Here is a 14,949-nt window from a genome sequence, read left to right on the forward strand (position 1 = left end):
CCATAAATAATACTCTTGCAACAAATGCAAAATATAAAACGTGTCTCTAATCGTAGTTTAGAAAGTAATTTCTGTGACTCGTGGTATTTGATTTCCATCACTTTACAAGTTTAAATTGTATAACATGAAAAGAAACTCAATTGTAAGATATACTCACTAATCGTAGGTATACGCGAACGAACCAAAAGAGTAAGCGTAAAGAATAGGTAGGAACGCCCGATGAAGTCCTCCGTGGACTTTACGGTGTCAATGATACTCTCTCGAGCTAATTTATGGGGTCTCATCGACACAGTGGGTTACTCCGTGAAGCACCAACAAGTTGCCCAAAGCTAGCTACTCGCGCTTTGCCGTAACGCTGCTCGCACAATGCGGAAAGTCGATGTGCATCATCGTAGACGACAGCGTCTATTTTGTCGGTGAAATTGTTCGACGATAGAAACTCCCATCCCCGATCTCTTTCTCTTTCTCTCTCTTCCTCCCGTGTTCGTCTCTCGCTTGTCGCCGCGGTATTGAGACGCCACGGACGACATGACGAGGGTCAGTCTACAACACAACTGACCGTCAGGTAGAGGCGGAGGAAACCGCGAGAGAGCAGAGGGAGAAGCGGGAGCGCCATATGAATGCGACCGGCTACGATCGTCATAATGGCCTCATTGTTGCGGACATGTTTTCAAAATGAGGACCCTTACCTTGGCGGGGTGCGGCCCGCTTTTCCGTAGCCGGGAAATATCGCGAACGGCACAGATACCGTGTCCCGCGCGAGGAGCACCGGCGCGGCGCACAATGAGGACTCGAGTATTTGTTGTGTCGTTGTTTGCAGCCAATCTGCCGCGCGCTTTGACCTGCAGCGACTCCTTCTTCTATCCCCCTCTTCACTTTTTTCTCCCTTTCTTTCTCTCTCTCTCCCTCTCCCTTGTCGGCACGACCTTTTTTTCCGAAAAACGCGCTCCCGACAGTTATTAGCGTTATTAATGGCCGTCCATTGACAACTCGATTCATCCTCGATCACCGATTTGTATCGAGGGGAAAAGATCGACTCCGGGGACAGATGTGGGATCTTGTTCCAGGTCAAGGGACCGTCGATGATTTTGTGCCGTGACACTATTAGCCTACACGCACATCCTTTAAGATGTTAACGAGATTTCGACTTGGCGATTGGTCGTAGGTGTCTATTTACGAGGTGGCAAATACTTGTCAATATCGAATAAATTGAGCGTGTAATTTGCGAGCGGACGGTAATAATAATAATTGGTAAAACGTCAAATCTGTTAATTGTACAACGTACCTTCGTCGAAACGCAGACACGTTAATATTTTAGTATAACCTTTCGATAGTAAACCTATTAGAATAAGAGATAATTTACATTCGATGAATGGTAAGTGTGTAAATCAACTATGTGTGTAAATCGAAAAATAAAGGGTCATTACAGCGAGCGACTATTGAGCGCGTTGTTCGACAACCGAGAGCGGTCTGATACCCCGCGGCGAATCGAGGCGCTATTCTGCCCCGGAAAGGTGAGCGCTTCCTGGCAAGTGGAGGGCTCCTCTTTCCGGGTCGAATTATCCAATTACCTGGAGGCCAGCTATATGCCGGTAAGGTCGGGGAACAGATCGGGGATCGGCGCGGTGCGGCAGCGGCGGCGGCGGCGGCGGTGGCGGGCGGCAGCCGCACGAGACGGCCGTCGTGGCCCAAAGCGGACTGGACAAAGAGCCCCGTAAACGTGTTATTCCGCGCCAACGAGTCTGTCAGAGCCGCTGCTTCCCTCTGCGAGCGCGGTGTACCAGGAGGCCCAGACTGGTCCGCGGGCAACTCTCCGGTATTACCGTAGCCGTCCCCTCGCGCGCGCGTGTCCGGCGAGTAAATCATCTCTGTATACATCCAGTATCTCAATATGTATCAACAGCAATGAACCCATAATCCTTTCGTGTGATAAAAGAGAAGAGATCTTATCCGCCTTCAATCGTATGTATTTCAATGGCGTATCACCGTGTGAAATATAATAAAAATTCCTATTTAATATGTACGCTTTTTTTAATGTAAGATGAGCTTTTTATTTGACGTGACTTTTTTAATACGCGACTTACAATAGATATACATTAATCAATTACATTAACTTGCTTTCTACTGCAAATAAATATTATTGTGTTAGTTAAAAAAGTTATGTAACGTATGATGAATGAATATACAGCACAATTGACAGGAACGCATACATCCAAAAAGATGGCTCATTTAAATCAACCAGTTATATATATTGCCGACCCTGTATATAGATTAGTTTTTTAAGGGTTTCCGAGACATTAACCTTCCGAGAAATGAAGGAATAATAAAGACATCTTAATTTAATTTTAAGTCATATTCATTTCGTTAGAACTTCTATTTCCACAATCAAGAATTTCTACTTTTTTGATAGATATATTAACGACAAAGTGCGCGCGATTTTTCGCATAAGAGTTCGTTCCCCGACCGAATTCTTCGCACTCCTCTTTTTAGTCGGACATTTGTCTCGTTTATTCTCCAGTCGGAGAACTTAAAGGAACTCGGAGACCCCGGGGTCGCCAATATTTCCGTTAAATAAGCGAACTCGCGGCAAGAATGTCGAGGAACATGTGTTCGGCCGTGTAATCCGCGCGGCCGGCGATTTGTGTTTGAGGAAGAAAAAAAAGGGAGGAAGCTTAATCGCGATCGACGCACAAGGGAGACTCTCGAATCCTCGCCGTGCCGTCCGCGGGAGCCCCCCGTTTTTTCGACGATTATTACCGAAAAATGCAGGAAGGGTCCGGCCGGAGGAACGTAAACCGAGGGTCGAGACGTGCATGTGCCACCAGGAAAGAAGGCGCCGTGAGGGCCCCTTTAACAGAGGCGTACTACAGCACAATCGTACAAAGTGCACAATGACATCGGCTGGTTGGTCGGCATTGTGGTCGCGCACCGCTTGTTCCCATGGGAGTGCGATGCCCATGGGGGTTGTGACATAATTAGATCTACGTATCGGAATGATCAGCTGTGGGAATAATGCGGCAGCGCCGTCGATCTACACGGGGATCTACATCCAATGCAAATGGGGCACGGAATACACTATTAAATCACGAACCACATTCAACGTGTCGGTACCTCGTAAACAATTTTTCACCGTTGATATCCGCAGAAACACCCGATAGATTTCTACGCATTACGCTATAGAAAGATACACGGAAACTTTTAATTCTGGACAGCACCGGTTTTGCTGAAGTATCTAAGAATTTAGTTAGGCACAGATCTTAAAAAAATTTTGTTATAAAGTTAGACTATTAAAATAATTATGTAAAGCGCTCCAGTTGGTTGCTAGAATGCTAGAAAACTCTTGTAGCATCATCATGCTTGAGCGTCTTACATAATTATTTTGATGGTTCAAGAAAATTATCTTAAACTAGTAATCAGTATTTAATTAAGTTTTTAGATACTTCAGTGAAACCGTTTTTTCTATGTTAGGTACTTGAAAATTGGATCATTATTATCCGCAGAGAAATACGTTTATATATTAAATATCGTTAAATGAAACAGAAAAATATTTCTATGGATTCACGTTCAACTTTGTTACTGCAAAGAAACTTTTACAAGAAAAAGTATAATATACAAGTTCGTGTAGTGGGCATCGCGCTGTGTGGGAACATATTCTCGAAACGGCAATGACGCTTCTGTATTTTCCATAACAATTTGGATGTAATACGCGAAAAATGTCGATACAGAAGAAGAATGATGAAGAGTACAACGTTCGAGGGAATCGCAGGTGCGGTTTATTTGGCCTTGTTATGAAAATGAGAATATGGGTCGGGCTATGTTCGGAGATTGGTCCGGCAGTCAGGGCTTTAAGCAGGTGTGCGGGTGGAATCGTTATTATTGTGTGCGAGGGCGGACGGTTCTGTGCTTCAGAATCTGAAGTGGCGTTCCTCTCGAGTCCCTTTTCGGACGAAAAAAAAGAGGAAAAAAATAGAGAAGGTTTCGACGGCATGCAAGTACGTTTGAGGAGAGAAAGATGGTGGAGAAGCAGAAAAAATGAAGAGAGAAAGAGACAGGAAGGGAAGGAGACCTCTAGAGCGAGTAAACCCTAATACAGCGTATGCAGAAACGAACCTGCGGAAAAATCAAATGAAAGTGCTGCTAGCGCGCCAAACGACGTCATTATCGCGCGGTGGATAACACGCCGCGTTTTGCTAACGATTTTTCCCCATTTTACGCCTTTGTCCGCCATTTGTTTTCTTCATTCGCGGCGCGGCGAGGAGGTGAAGAAATTGCGTTTCTGGCTTTTCCATGCGAACTGACACACAGAGAGAGAAAAAGTTCCGCCATAAAGAAGTAAACAATCCCGAAAACGCATCAAGAATAGTTTAAATTCGTATTCATTTGCAAGTTTTGTGACATGTATAAAAAAAAAGATCTCTCCTCGTACGCATCTGGAAAATGAGTATCGATGTGTAACAAAATTACTATAAAAACATTTACACTATAATTGTGTACGTCACTGAAAATGTGAACCAATGCATGTAAATCCGTATCCGTTTTGCCGAGAGGCTTATGGGGTTCCATTGAGAGATCACGTCATTCGCCGCGTACAATGGCGAACCGATGTAATCTTTGGAAACATTTAGGGGAAAATTAGGTCGACAGTTGCTCGTGTGCCCATGGGTATGCCCGAACTAGACCCGTTGTGATCTGTCAAGACATTTATTTAGCGTGATATTCCTCCTTATTTTCGTCTAAACTGCATCAATAAAAAAAGTATTTCCTCTCATTATAACAGTGTGGAAAGTTGTGAAATTTTGTAATTAAATAAATGTATGTAATAATTACTTTTTGGAATTGTAATGAAATTCGAGTTTAATTACAATTTTAAAAAGTATTTGTAATTAAATTAAACATTAAACACAAATACTTTTTCTAATTGTGATTACACTCGACTTTAATTACAATTCTGAATAATATTTATATTTTAACTCGACTTCAAGTATTAAAACTGTAAAAAGTAATTAGTATAATTAGATAGGCATTTAATTAAAAAATATTTAATTATTTACAATCCTGACAGTATGTTTCTGTATAACCTGTACTGCGTATAAACTGTATGTTTATGAGAGCAACTGCGATTAATTCGTGTATGGCTAATTCACGGCTATTCATATTAGCGTTGTGTTCAAAGAATGGAGACGGATTTTCTTTTTCTTTGACGATTACGGCAACGTTGCTTTGAATTTCACCTTCTAGACTACGTGATACTTTTTAATTATTTTGTTTAATTTTTTAGCATAATGTCGAGTCCGCGTGAGCATGGTACACCTAACATATAATATACCTTCTGAAAAGCGTCCAAGGCGCAGCGCATTGCAATAACGCGAATGACCGCGTGACTTTTACGCGACGTGACATTGACGATGATACGCCGATTAGATAATTCGCCGTAAGTCAAGGAGACGGTAGAACGTGAAGGAATTTTCAACGCTGACTTAACCGCGTTTACCCTCTCAAACGCTTCCGAGGCTCGTCTCGTCGATTAACGTCATGCCTGCGTGAGCTCGTTCCGGGGACGGACAAAAGCGACGCTCGCCGACGCCGCCGCCGCCGTCGCCGATGTCGGTGACGATGTCGTCATCGTCGTCGTCGTCGTCGCGGTAGCTTTTCACACCGTCTCCATTTTCTCGCCGTCACCCTCGGCATCAGCGAGAGAGAGGGCGCGGTTTATGTGACAGTTTTTTGTTTCCCTGTCGGGGCTACATAGTTAGGACGGAATAATGCATACGCGCGCGAGCGCGAAAAAACGATGAGTAATGCGAGAGGATCTCTAATGGCTTAAGATATCTCGGAGATATCTGCGCGAGGCGTTAGGGAATACTTTCCTCAATCACGGTCTCGCGCGTTTTATCGTCGATGTTTATTTACTTGCATTTCGCTCGTCGCCGACTCTGTCAATTTCAGAAATCTCAAACGCGAATTTATCGATAAAAATAATCAGTTTTTTCGCAAAATTAATTTTTTTCAATTTATATACATGTTTATAGAAACTGCTCTTTTAGTTTTACGAAACTTTTGTTTGAAAAGTACCTTCATATATCTTGAGAATGTTTATTTAATTTCAATGATGCGTTTCCTCTCTAAAGCCATGGATTCTAGTCCATTTGAAAAGCTGCATATAAAATCAATATGCTTATCTTATTTTAAGTTACATGTCCGTGACTCAAATCGGAGCGATACTTACTGCCGCAAGTGTTTTGTATATAACAGTTTCAGCGGCGCAGAATGTTGAGAACAAATAGTTTCACGAAGGACTTGTGAAAACTTGGCGGCAGAATCTAAAGTGCGGTCAAGTCTCGTCGTTTAGAGAGAATATCCAATGGTGCTTCGTCGCCCTCTTCCTCGGCCCTCCCTCTTTCTCCCTTTTGCCACTCTCCGGTGTTAAATCAGTGGAACGATCGGGACATTATTCGCGACGGCCGCGGAGAATCCATGAAATTCCCATAGCAATAGCTTTACGTCGTGACAATGGCTAGGGTCGTCGGGCCGCTCGTTCTTTTCTTTCGCTGCGTTAATGAGCTCTCGGCTTTAATGCCGTCTCGGCGCGGCACTTCCTTTTATTGGAAAATAGATAAATATAAGCGCTAGATTAAGAGCAGCGAGAGCTTCTTTTCCACACATTCGCGGACGCTGAGAGAAACGAGATTTAAGATCCGTACACGTGTATCAAGACATAAAAAAATTGGAACGTTCAACGAAACTGGCGGAATCTAAGAGGATACGTTTGATAATCGGTCTTGAGCAACAAAATGCTGTATATAAAATAAGACTGTTTGAGAGATTCATTAACCATTGTGCCTCAATATCTCATTACGCGAACACGACGGGACTTGAAGATCGCCTTAGCCGTCGGAAGACTGCCGCCGCGTCGGGGACTTTTTCGAAAGACAGTTTTCTTCGTGAGGTTTGTGAGACAGTCGAATGTGGAGTGCACGTTTTACATCAGGCGTATTCGACTGTGAAATTCTCTCCTCAAACAGAAGCGGGTGGCTAGGACATTTCGCGCTCGGTCCACCTCGGGTGGAAGAGACGTTCGAACGGGGGAGTCTCGTTCCGAAGAATTCGTAGTCGCAACGCGGTGGCGCAACCGGGCCAAGCCGGAGGACCCTGAAAAATCCACCACGTATCCAGTCCACGTACGAAATGCCTCGATAGATAGCCGTAAAAGCTGGGCAGCGACGGCGGCTGCTTCGCTCTCGCCCTCTTCGAGATCCCGCCGCGGGAGAAAGAAGCGGAGAGAAGAAGAGATGGAGCGGAGGTAGGGTGCCCCGTCCGCCTGAAATAACGCGTATCTTCAGCGTTTTCCAGCGGTGCTGTAGAAGTGGAAACGACGACAACGACAACGACAACGATGATGACAGCGGTGGTGGAGCACTCGATACTTCAGCAAACAGGAGGAGACCGGCAAAGGCATGAGAACGTTTGCGAGTAACTGCGAGGTAGCTTCGGCAGCTCGGAGTGAGTCGTGCGCGTAAGAGGATGTGCAAAATTATTGCGACGCGGACGCGACGTGAAGAAAACGTTTCCATAGCTTGCGGGAGAGTGTTTTCCTTTTGAGAAAAATTGTAAGATGGATTTAAATATATTTTTTTTAATCTGCTGTAATAAATGAAGATTGTTTTTAATGATTTATAGTTAAAATACTCCCAGCTAATTCTCGTAATTCCATAACGCGGTGTCACATGGAATCTTAGACAATTTTTATCCGAGCGCGATTTTGCGAGAAAAAGAACGCTAGTTTATCGCGCAGTTTATTAATTTCGCAAAGGTTAATATTATTGTTTTTTTTTACGGATTTTTCGCCGATTATTATGAATAAAAAATCATCGTCTGTCGCGTGAGAGATAAAAATTAATTGAATAAGAACTGTGCAAGCTGTCGTCAACGAAGCGAAAACGGCGGGATCAAAAGCGGAGAAGTTCTATCTGTTTTGAACGAACCGAGAACCGTTTTAAAGAGCGTACCTCCCCTATTTCTTTCTCTCTCTCTCTCTCTCTCTCTTTCCCTCTTTCTCTCTGATCGCTTGTCCCGTCTTTCTGGCGTTTTCATATTTTTGCTCTTCCTCTTTCGCCGCAGTAACGTACGAAAGACGAGTACGTATATTGAGGCTCTGAGGGAGAAAGGCCGGAGGGTGAAGAACCGCCCGGGGGTTGCCATCTACTCGGAATTCAGAAACGATCAATGCTTCGGAAGAACCCTCCTCCTCCTCCTCCTCCTCCTCCTTCTCCTCCTCCTCCACCTCCTTCTCTTTCTCACCCTCTTTTTGTCTTTTTCTGTCTTGACTCGCTTTATCGAGAAAGAATGAAAAGGAAGAGAAGAGCCGGGCGCTATCCTTTCTTATTCTTATTTCGCTGTCCCGTCGTTCCCCGCGCGCACCCGTCCTCCGGCTTCGTCGTGTCGTCCCTTACGCGTAAAAGCAGCTCCTGCACGAGGGTGGTTGATTCGTCGTCGGCGAAATGTCGTGCCGACAGTCGAATTCACGCGGTAAAACGGAAACCGAACGATTTGCCAAACTTCCGGATTTCTTAAGACGCAACGCCTCCCTGTCGCGAAGAGCCGCCGAGTGGATTTTCCAATGAAAAAAAAACTACTATTTTGATATATGTATAGTATGTATATTACCTATTAATATATATATCTATAGTATTGTCCGTCAATGTAAAAAAAAGTTAAAAGACAAGAAAGAAATAGTCGCAATAAAACCGATTGCTATACCTACTTACAAAATAATTACAAAAAAGGTATTTAATATTTTGGAACAAAATTATTTTTATATATTTATGTATGACACGCAAAAGCGAGCAAATATTATTTGTGCGATAAACAAGAGGAACGTACGTACGAAACAACTGCGAGCACAGTTTGCGTTTCGAAAATTTGATCGCTAAGTTACGCGCGCGATTACTCGCGACAAGTACTAGGTGCGCCTCCTCGTTTTACGCGACGGAGCAGGACAAATGTGCGGAAACGCGACGATTTGCCAAACTTTGGAAACTCTCGTCAGGAATTACGGCTAAGGGACCATCGTTAGTTCGAAAGTTGCAGAACGCCGTTTGAAGCGTTAACCCTCCCAACGGTCGTGAAAACTTTGTTAAATACTATCTCGTAGATATTCCACACCGGAAATGCCGTCAAGTGGCTTTGCAATTCTGCAAAAGTTGTCCGCAAATATGCGGCTAAAAAGTTTATGAAAGAATGCGCAAATCGTCCAGCGAAATTCTTAACAAGATGAAACGACCGTGAGGTATAGAAATACACTTTACGGTAGTACCGAATTAATTTATGGGACAAATATGTATACAGAATGACGCCGAAATGACGAAGAAAACCGTGGCATGCTGTTTCTTTCGTTTGCACATTATGATTTATATCAACGCGCAGGAATTCGAGCTAATTTTGTATAAGCTATAAGCTATAGGTATACATAAACAGCATAAATCGACACGTTTGGCATTATATCGTCAAAAGTAATCAGTAGTAGAATTAAGTGTTTTAAAAGTAGGTTCGAATCTGTTGGCGTAGTTTCAAATTCTTTGTAATTACTTTTAAAAATAAAAGCAATGCTTCAAGTATACTCGAACTTGGACGAAATGGGTTCGAATCCTCTATGAATACCCCGAAAAAGAAGAGTGTTATACTTCCAAATAAATTCGAACCTGGATCAAATATGTTCGAATCTTTTATGATTACTTTATTAAAAACATAATGTGTGTGTGTATGTGTGTGTATATACACAAATCTCTCTTTATTACAATTTTACATTATAACTTTTCATTATAATATCATGACATATAATAAATATTACTTGTAAAAGATAAGATTCTTTACGATAGAAATTACTTATAAATACATTTCAAATTCTGCAGGTACTCGATCATTCTAAAATTCGAAACCAATTAATCGAGGTTCGATTACTTCACAAGTCCTACGATGTGTGAAATAGTATTTCTTATTAATATCTCTCGAATATTACTCAAATCCAAGAAAATAAAACTTGATTATTGGATTTGATTCAAATTTTTAAGTACGTATTGAACTTGATCCCATCTCTATAGTAATCAGTCAGATGACAACTTTCTATTATTCTTTGCAGAATTTTTTTTGAATCTTGGTGACTAATCTTAAATTACATAGTGGATAGTGCATGCTAATAAAACACCTTTAGATACCATTTGCGTAAAAAAGAGCAAATTCTATTTTTGCAAATTAATAATAATAATAAATAAATAATTAATCGCTGTTTATAAATGATAAAAATACACATGCACAAAATAGAAAGAACAATATTATATTAAAACTATTCGACTCCGCTTTTAACGATTTAATTCCAGAATATCCAAGAATTATTTTTATTAAATTTTCTCTCTCGTGTAATAATTTTCAAAGTAAAAATAATTCTTCCGCTTAATATTAACTATACCACAGAAAAATTAAATTAGCGTGATAAAAATGCTTTTTTCCCACGCCATTTTAATTACTAACATCTAGCTTTAATGTTTTGATAATTGTAATACGAGATGAATGAACTTAAATCAATATCCTTTTTATGCACTTTTGTATATAACAACTATAAAATCCTACTGTTACAAACGTGACTGTTTTATCATCGGAAATATAAAACATTCCGAATTACATGGAAAAGCAGTGTTACGACACGCTGATCCTTGTAACGGCAAGATTGCACGAAGTTCATAAGAACACGAGACAAGCTACAAGTTACTCACCCACCTTTCTTGACGGAAAGTAATGAAAAAGGCAAGCACCTAATTTGCTACTTGAGTTACCTCGGCTTGGCGTAAGTAGGCATAAAAGATAGACAGGATGTTCCCGCGATGCGTAAGCCTTCTCGCGCGGCTCCGCCGCGGAAAATGAGGAGGAGCTGATTTGTCATCGCTCGCGAGGTAAGGCCGGAAATACGATTTGTACGTGCGATCGATCAAAACAAAACTTCGTCTCTTGGCACCGTGGCGGCGGCGGCGCGGCGATTCGATGAGCTAACGCCAACTTAACGCTACACACCCCACTGAGCCGCACTCGGTCAGATAACTCGTGGATTTTCGAGCACCCTGCAGACTCTCCGATCGCTTCCTCACTTGTGGATTCCGCTGCCGCGATGTTTAATCCGCGCCGAAAACCCTCGCGGAATTTTTTACGCCAAAGGGAATCCGATGCGCCGGCCCATTACAGGGATTTTTGAAGAAAACATCAGTAATTTTTAGACTTTTGTAATCACACGGCAGGTACCTAACAATCAATACTCTATATATATATATGTACTATCTTTGGAAACATAAAACACTCTAAATTACATAAAGAAGTGTTTTACTTGCATTGTTGTTTTCATTGTTCAATATATAACGCTGTATATAACTAAGAGAATCTGGAAGAGGAGAGGGTCAGTAAAAAAAAATTATTTTCAACAAATTACAAACAACTAAAGTAAATCCTGTGATAATACTAGCTGTTATAGCGCTTTGTATATGTCTAAAACATGCCGGATTAAAATCCTTTGCAACATAGTGAACCGTTAATAAATAAACTGCTTCTATGAAATAACAAAATGGTTTTGGAATATGCGGGGGAAAATTTGATTGAAATTGATATAATCGAATACAGACCTGCTAGGTTCGTTCAACCCACAAAAAACAAACAGGACGCGTTACAGGCACAAAAGATTCAATTATCGTGACTACCATATATACAAAAAATGAAGAGAAAACAAGCTGTAATTACTTTTGCTGAAAATCGTGTATGGAATGTTTAGCTACTCCGAATGATTCCGATTTTGATATAACAAACTACACGATCAAATGATAAATTAAATGTATATCTTATTTTATCGATGTTTTTCCGATTTTTCCAGATTTGGATAACCACAATAGTCCATTCATCTATTAAATCATCAGTATTTTTCAACGTATTCCGTCGAAAATTGGTGTATGGTAATATAATATATTCAAAGAAAATGCGTAACAAAATTTGAAAGGGCAAGAAGTATGCAAGTTATTGAATAAAAGACGTTCGGATGTTCCTCTTTAGCTTGGCGTTTTAGCTAAGTTATACGACGACTATCTATCAGGATGTCAAGGGATAGAAATTATGATCTCGCGGCGGAGGAGCGAAGGATCCCGCGGAAGGAACGAACCGGTGGCGGTGGGCCCGGAAGACACGGCGAGGCGGACGAGGAGCGTGAGGACTGGAAGGCGTAAGAGAATGGAAATCAATACGTGAAGTGAGCAGCCAGTTTCAGGCAGAAGTTGCCGGCTTTAGAAAGCCTTGAGACGTCGTCTGCCCATCCTCTTCGGACCCTTGTGTTAAGAGAGCTCGAGCAGGGGTGGGTGAGAGCGGAGGAAGCGCCAGTGACAGAAAGTTAGAGGAAGCGAGAAGGAACGGGGGGTGGGTGTACGAGAGAACAAGAAAGAGGGAGGGAAGGGTAGGGGGGGGGAGAGAGAGACGAGAGGTTCCATTCAGGACTAATGGGGTTAAACGCCTTAGCCATCAACCGAACGCCTCCCCTCTTGATTCTCGGACGTTTCGATTCGTTCGGGGCTAGAATTCGAATTATCCGTAATATCTCCGGACATAGTTTACGTTCACCAAGACTTTGCCTCGCGAATTAATAGAAGAAGTGTATGCGCGCGGATTAATAAAAAAAGAGAAGTCGTCGCATACGGAATCATCTCAGAAACATTCTTAATTTATTGTCACCCCTTAATATTCTGACCGTTTTGATTTGAGAATTCCTTACTTAAATCAGGATGACAGACTCCTCAGAGACGTCTTTTCGCAAAATCGCAAAAATAATTCTCGGTAATTTTCCTGAAATTTAACGAGCGCGTATGCTAAGAAACGGAATGAAGTAGAATACGAAGCGATGATTGAAGAGCAGCTCCAAGAATTGTTTAAATCGAATGGAGAGATACGTATCTCGTGTGTGTCGGCGTCGTTAATGCAAAACGTCAATCGTATAAAAAGAGAATTCGTCGCACGTATGGTGGTTATGTACCATCGGCATTTCGTAGTCATCGTCCAAAAGTCGTTAAGTTTTATGCTTCTTGGGTAGAAGGAGAAAAGGAGAAAACGAGAGAGAGAGAGAGAGAGAGAGAGAGAGAGAGAACTCCGCCTCCATAAGAGTTTTATCATAATCGTTCTCGTGATGGCTCGTCGTAATGGAACGCCGGATTAGAAAATGACGTATGGTCAAAGATCGACGTGGAAGGATCTTCCGATACATTTTTAGGGGTCACGATGAGTCCGCGTGCTTTAATGTTCTTATCGCGCATGCAGCTTTGGAGACATCAACTTTTTTTAAATCTCGTTTTATGCTCATCACAATTCTAAATTATTATATTGAGTAATGATTTTTATACTGATTTACATATTTTAGAATTGCAAATTAAGAGTCGCAAGTTATATAGTTTCAATGTTCGATTTGATATTCCCAACAATATTCTTCCTACAATTATACGCATCTTTTTAACAATTACGCATTAATTTGTTTTAAAAGTTATCTTCAGCTATGCATACCGATCAACGGTGAAATTTTAAGATTTTACAATTACATGTTAAAAGACGCAGACTTACCTTTGTGTGCCATGTCGTCAGCAGTGACCGAAGCTATGAGGCCGGTTGCGCCCGGCCATGGAGCGACCGCAGCGCCCAGTTGCTGCGAAGGCAGAATCTTCGGGCCTTTGAACACTTCCGTTCACTGAAACCCATAATTAATATCGTTAGAGAAACTCTCAACCTCGCACGCAGCAATAGCAGCGCTTTTTATTCCAAAAATTAGGTGATCATATATGATTGAGAAAGATACTACCTATATAGCTTTGCAATGTGAATATAAAACGTAGCGTGATGTTCGAGCGAAATGTGGCAAACACGACAACGACTTTAGGCAATTAACAACGCGATTAATGAAAGAATGGCGCGGCTCGTCCCGTAGGCACTTGGCGGTTTCGATGACCCACCCAAACTGTCCCGTCGTGTACAAACGTCGTAGTTAATTCAGCGCTGTATACACTTGAAAACTGTATGTATCTATGGCACCTGTGTAAATCTGCGTCATTTGCGTATCGCGGTCGCATGTGCGTTGCCTTGAGCAAATAAACCGATCTCTTCCCGCGCTGTTACCTTTAAACGCGCGGTTGCTATCCTACTGCAACGTACCTATAATCTACTTCAACCTTGCGTTCTACAAAGTGTACGGGAAAATAAGAAGACATATTTATACATATATAAAGTCTGAAGCCACCAGATGTGTCCTTTCGACAACAGATATCGGGGAACAAACTGTAATATAAGAAAAATTACACAGTTGTACTGGCGAGACATTAAGCCACGCAATTATAAAACAAGAATTTAAAAAATTTTGGTGAAAAATTGAGATTCGAAGCGACAAATAATAGGGAATAAATCTTGTCAAACTTTTGATATTAAATAAAATTTAATTTAGAGTTATGAGATATATTGTTGATAATTTTTTAAGCTCAAAACACTGATAAGAATTATAGCAGATGTCATTAAATTATTAAAAGGGTAAAGTTCCGAAAACGGCCCATATCCAATTTCGATGAAATTTTGTAAAAAGCTTAAATGGTTACATGTCTAAATATCCCAGCGACAGAACATCCCGCGACAATATATCCCATGGCAAAATATCTCCTGGCAAAATATCCCATGACAAAATATCCCCTGGCAAAATATCTCACGACAAAATATCCCTAAGATGCAGGAATGTGAACATATGCACAGCAACTTATAGTTTAACTTTTAATTAAATACATAAACATTAATATTTCGGGACTACCGCACCTCCTCCGAAAGCACGGGGGGGTGTGCGTGAACCTCGGTTCGCGTGGAAAGTGTATGCGTGAACTATTTAAAATTTAATTCGGCGCCACGATA

At 41.6% G+C, this 14,949-nt stretch overlaps 1 protein-coding gene across 3 annotated transcripts in view; it reads right to left on the bottom strand.

The window, feature by feature from the left end:
• Positions 1–14,949, bottom strand: part of LOC112454424 (paired box protein Pax-6-like) — a 94,851-nt gene that overhangs the window by 56,706 nt on the left and 23,196 nt on the right. For all 3 annotated transcript variants that reach the window (XM_025015808.1, XM_025015805.1, XM_025015809.1), the window contains one exon: positions 13,627–13,750. In XM_025015808.1, the coding sequence (XP_024871576.1) occupies positions 13,627–13,639 (13 nt within the window). In that variant the 5' untranslated portion in view covers positions 13,640–13,750. The remainder of the gene's footprint in view (positions 1–13,626; positions 13,751–14,949) is intronic.

This window comes from Temnothorax curvispinosus, unplaced genomic scaffold (genome assembly GCF_003070985.1).
Source record: "Temnothorax curvispinosus isolate PA1 unplaced genomic scaffold, ASM307098v1 QBEX01005067.1, whole genome shotgun sequence".
Taxonomy (NCBI): domain Eukaryota; kingdom Metazoa; phylum Arthropoda; class Insecta; order Hymenoptera; family Formicidae; genus Temnothorax; species Temnothorax curvispinosus.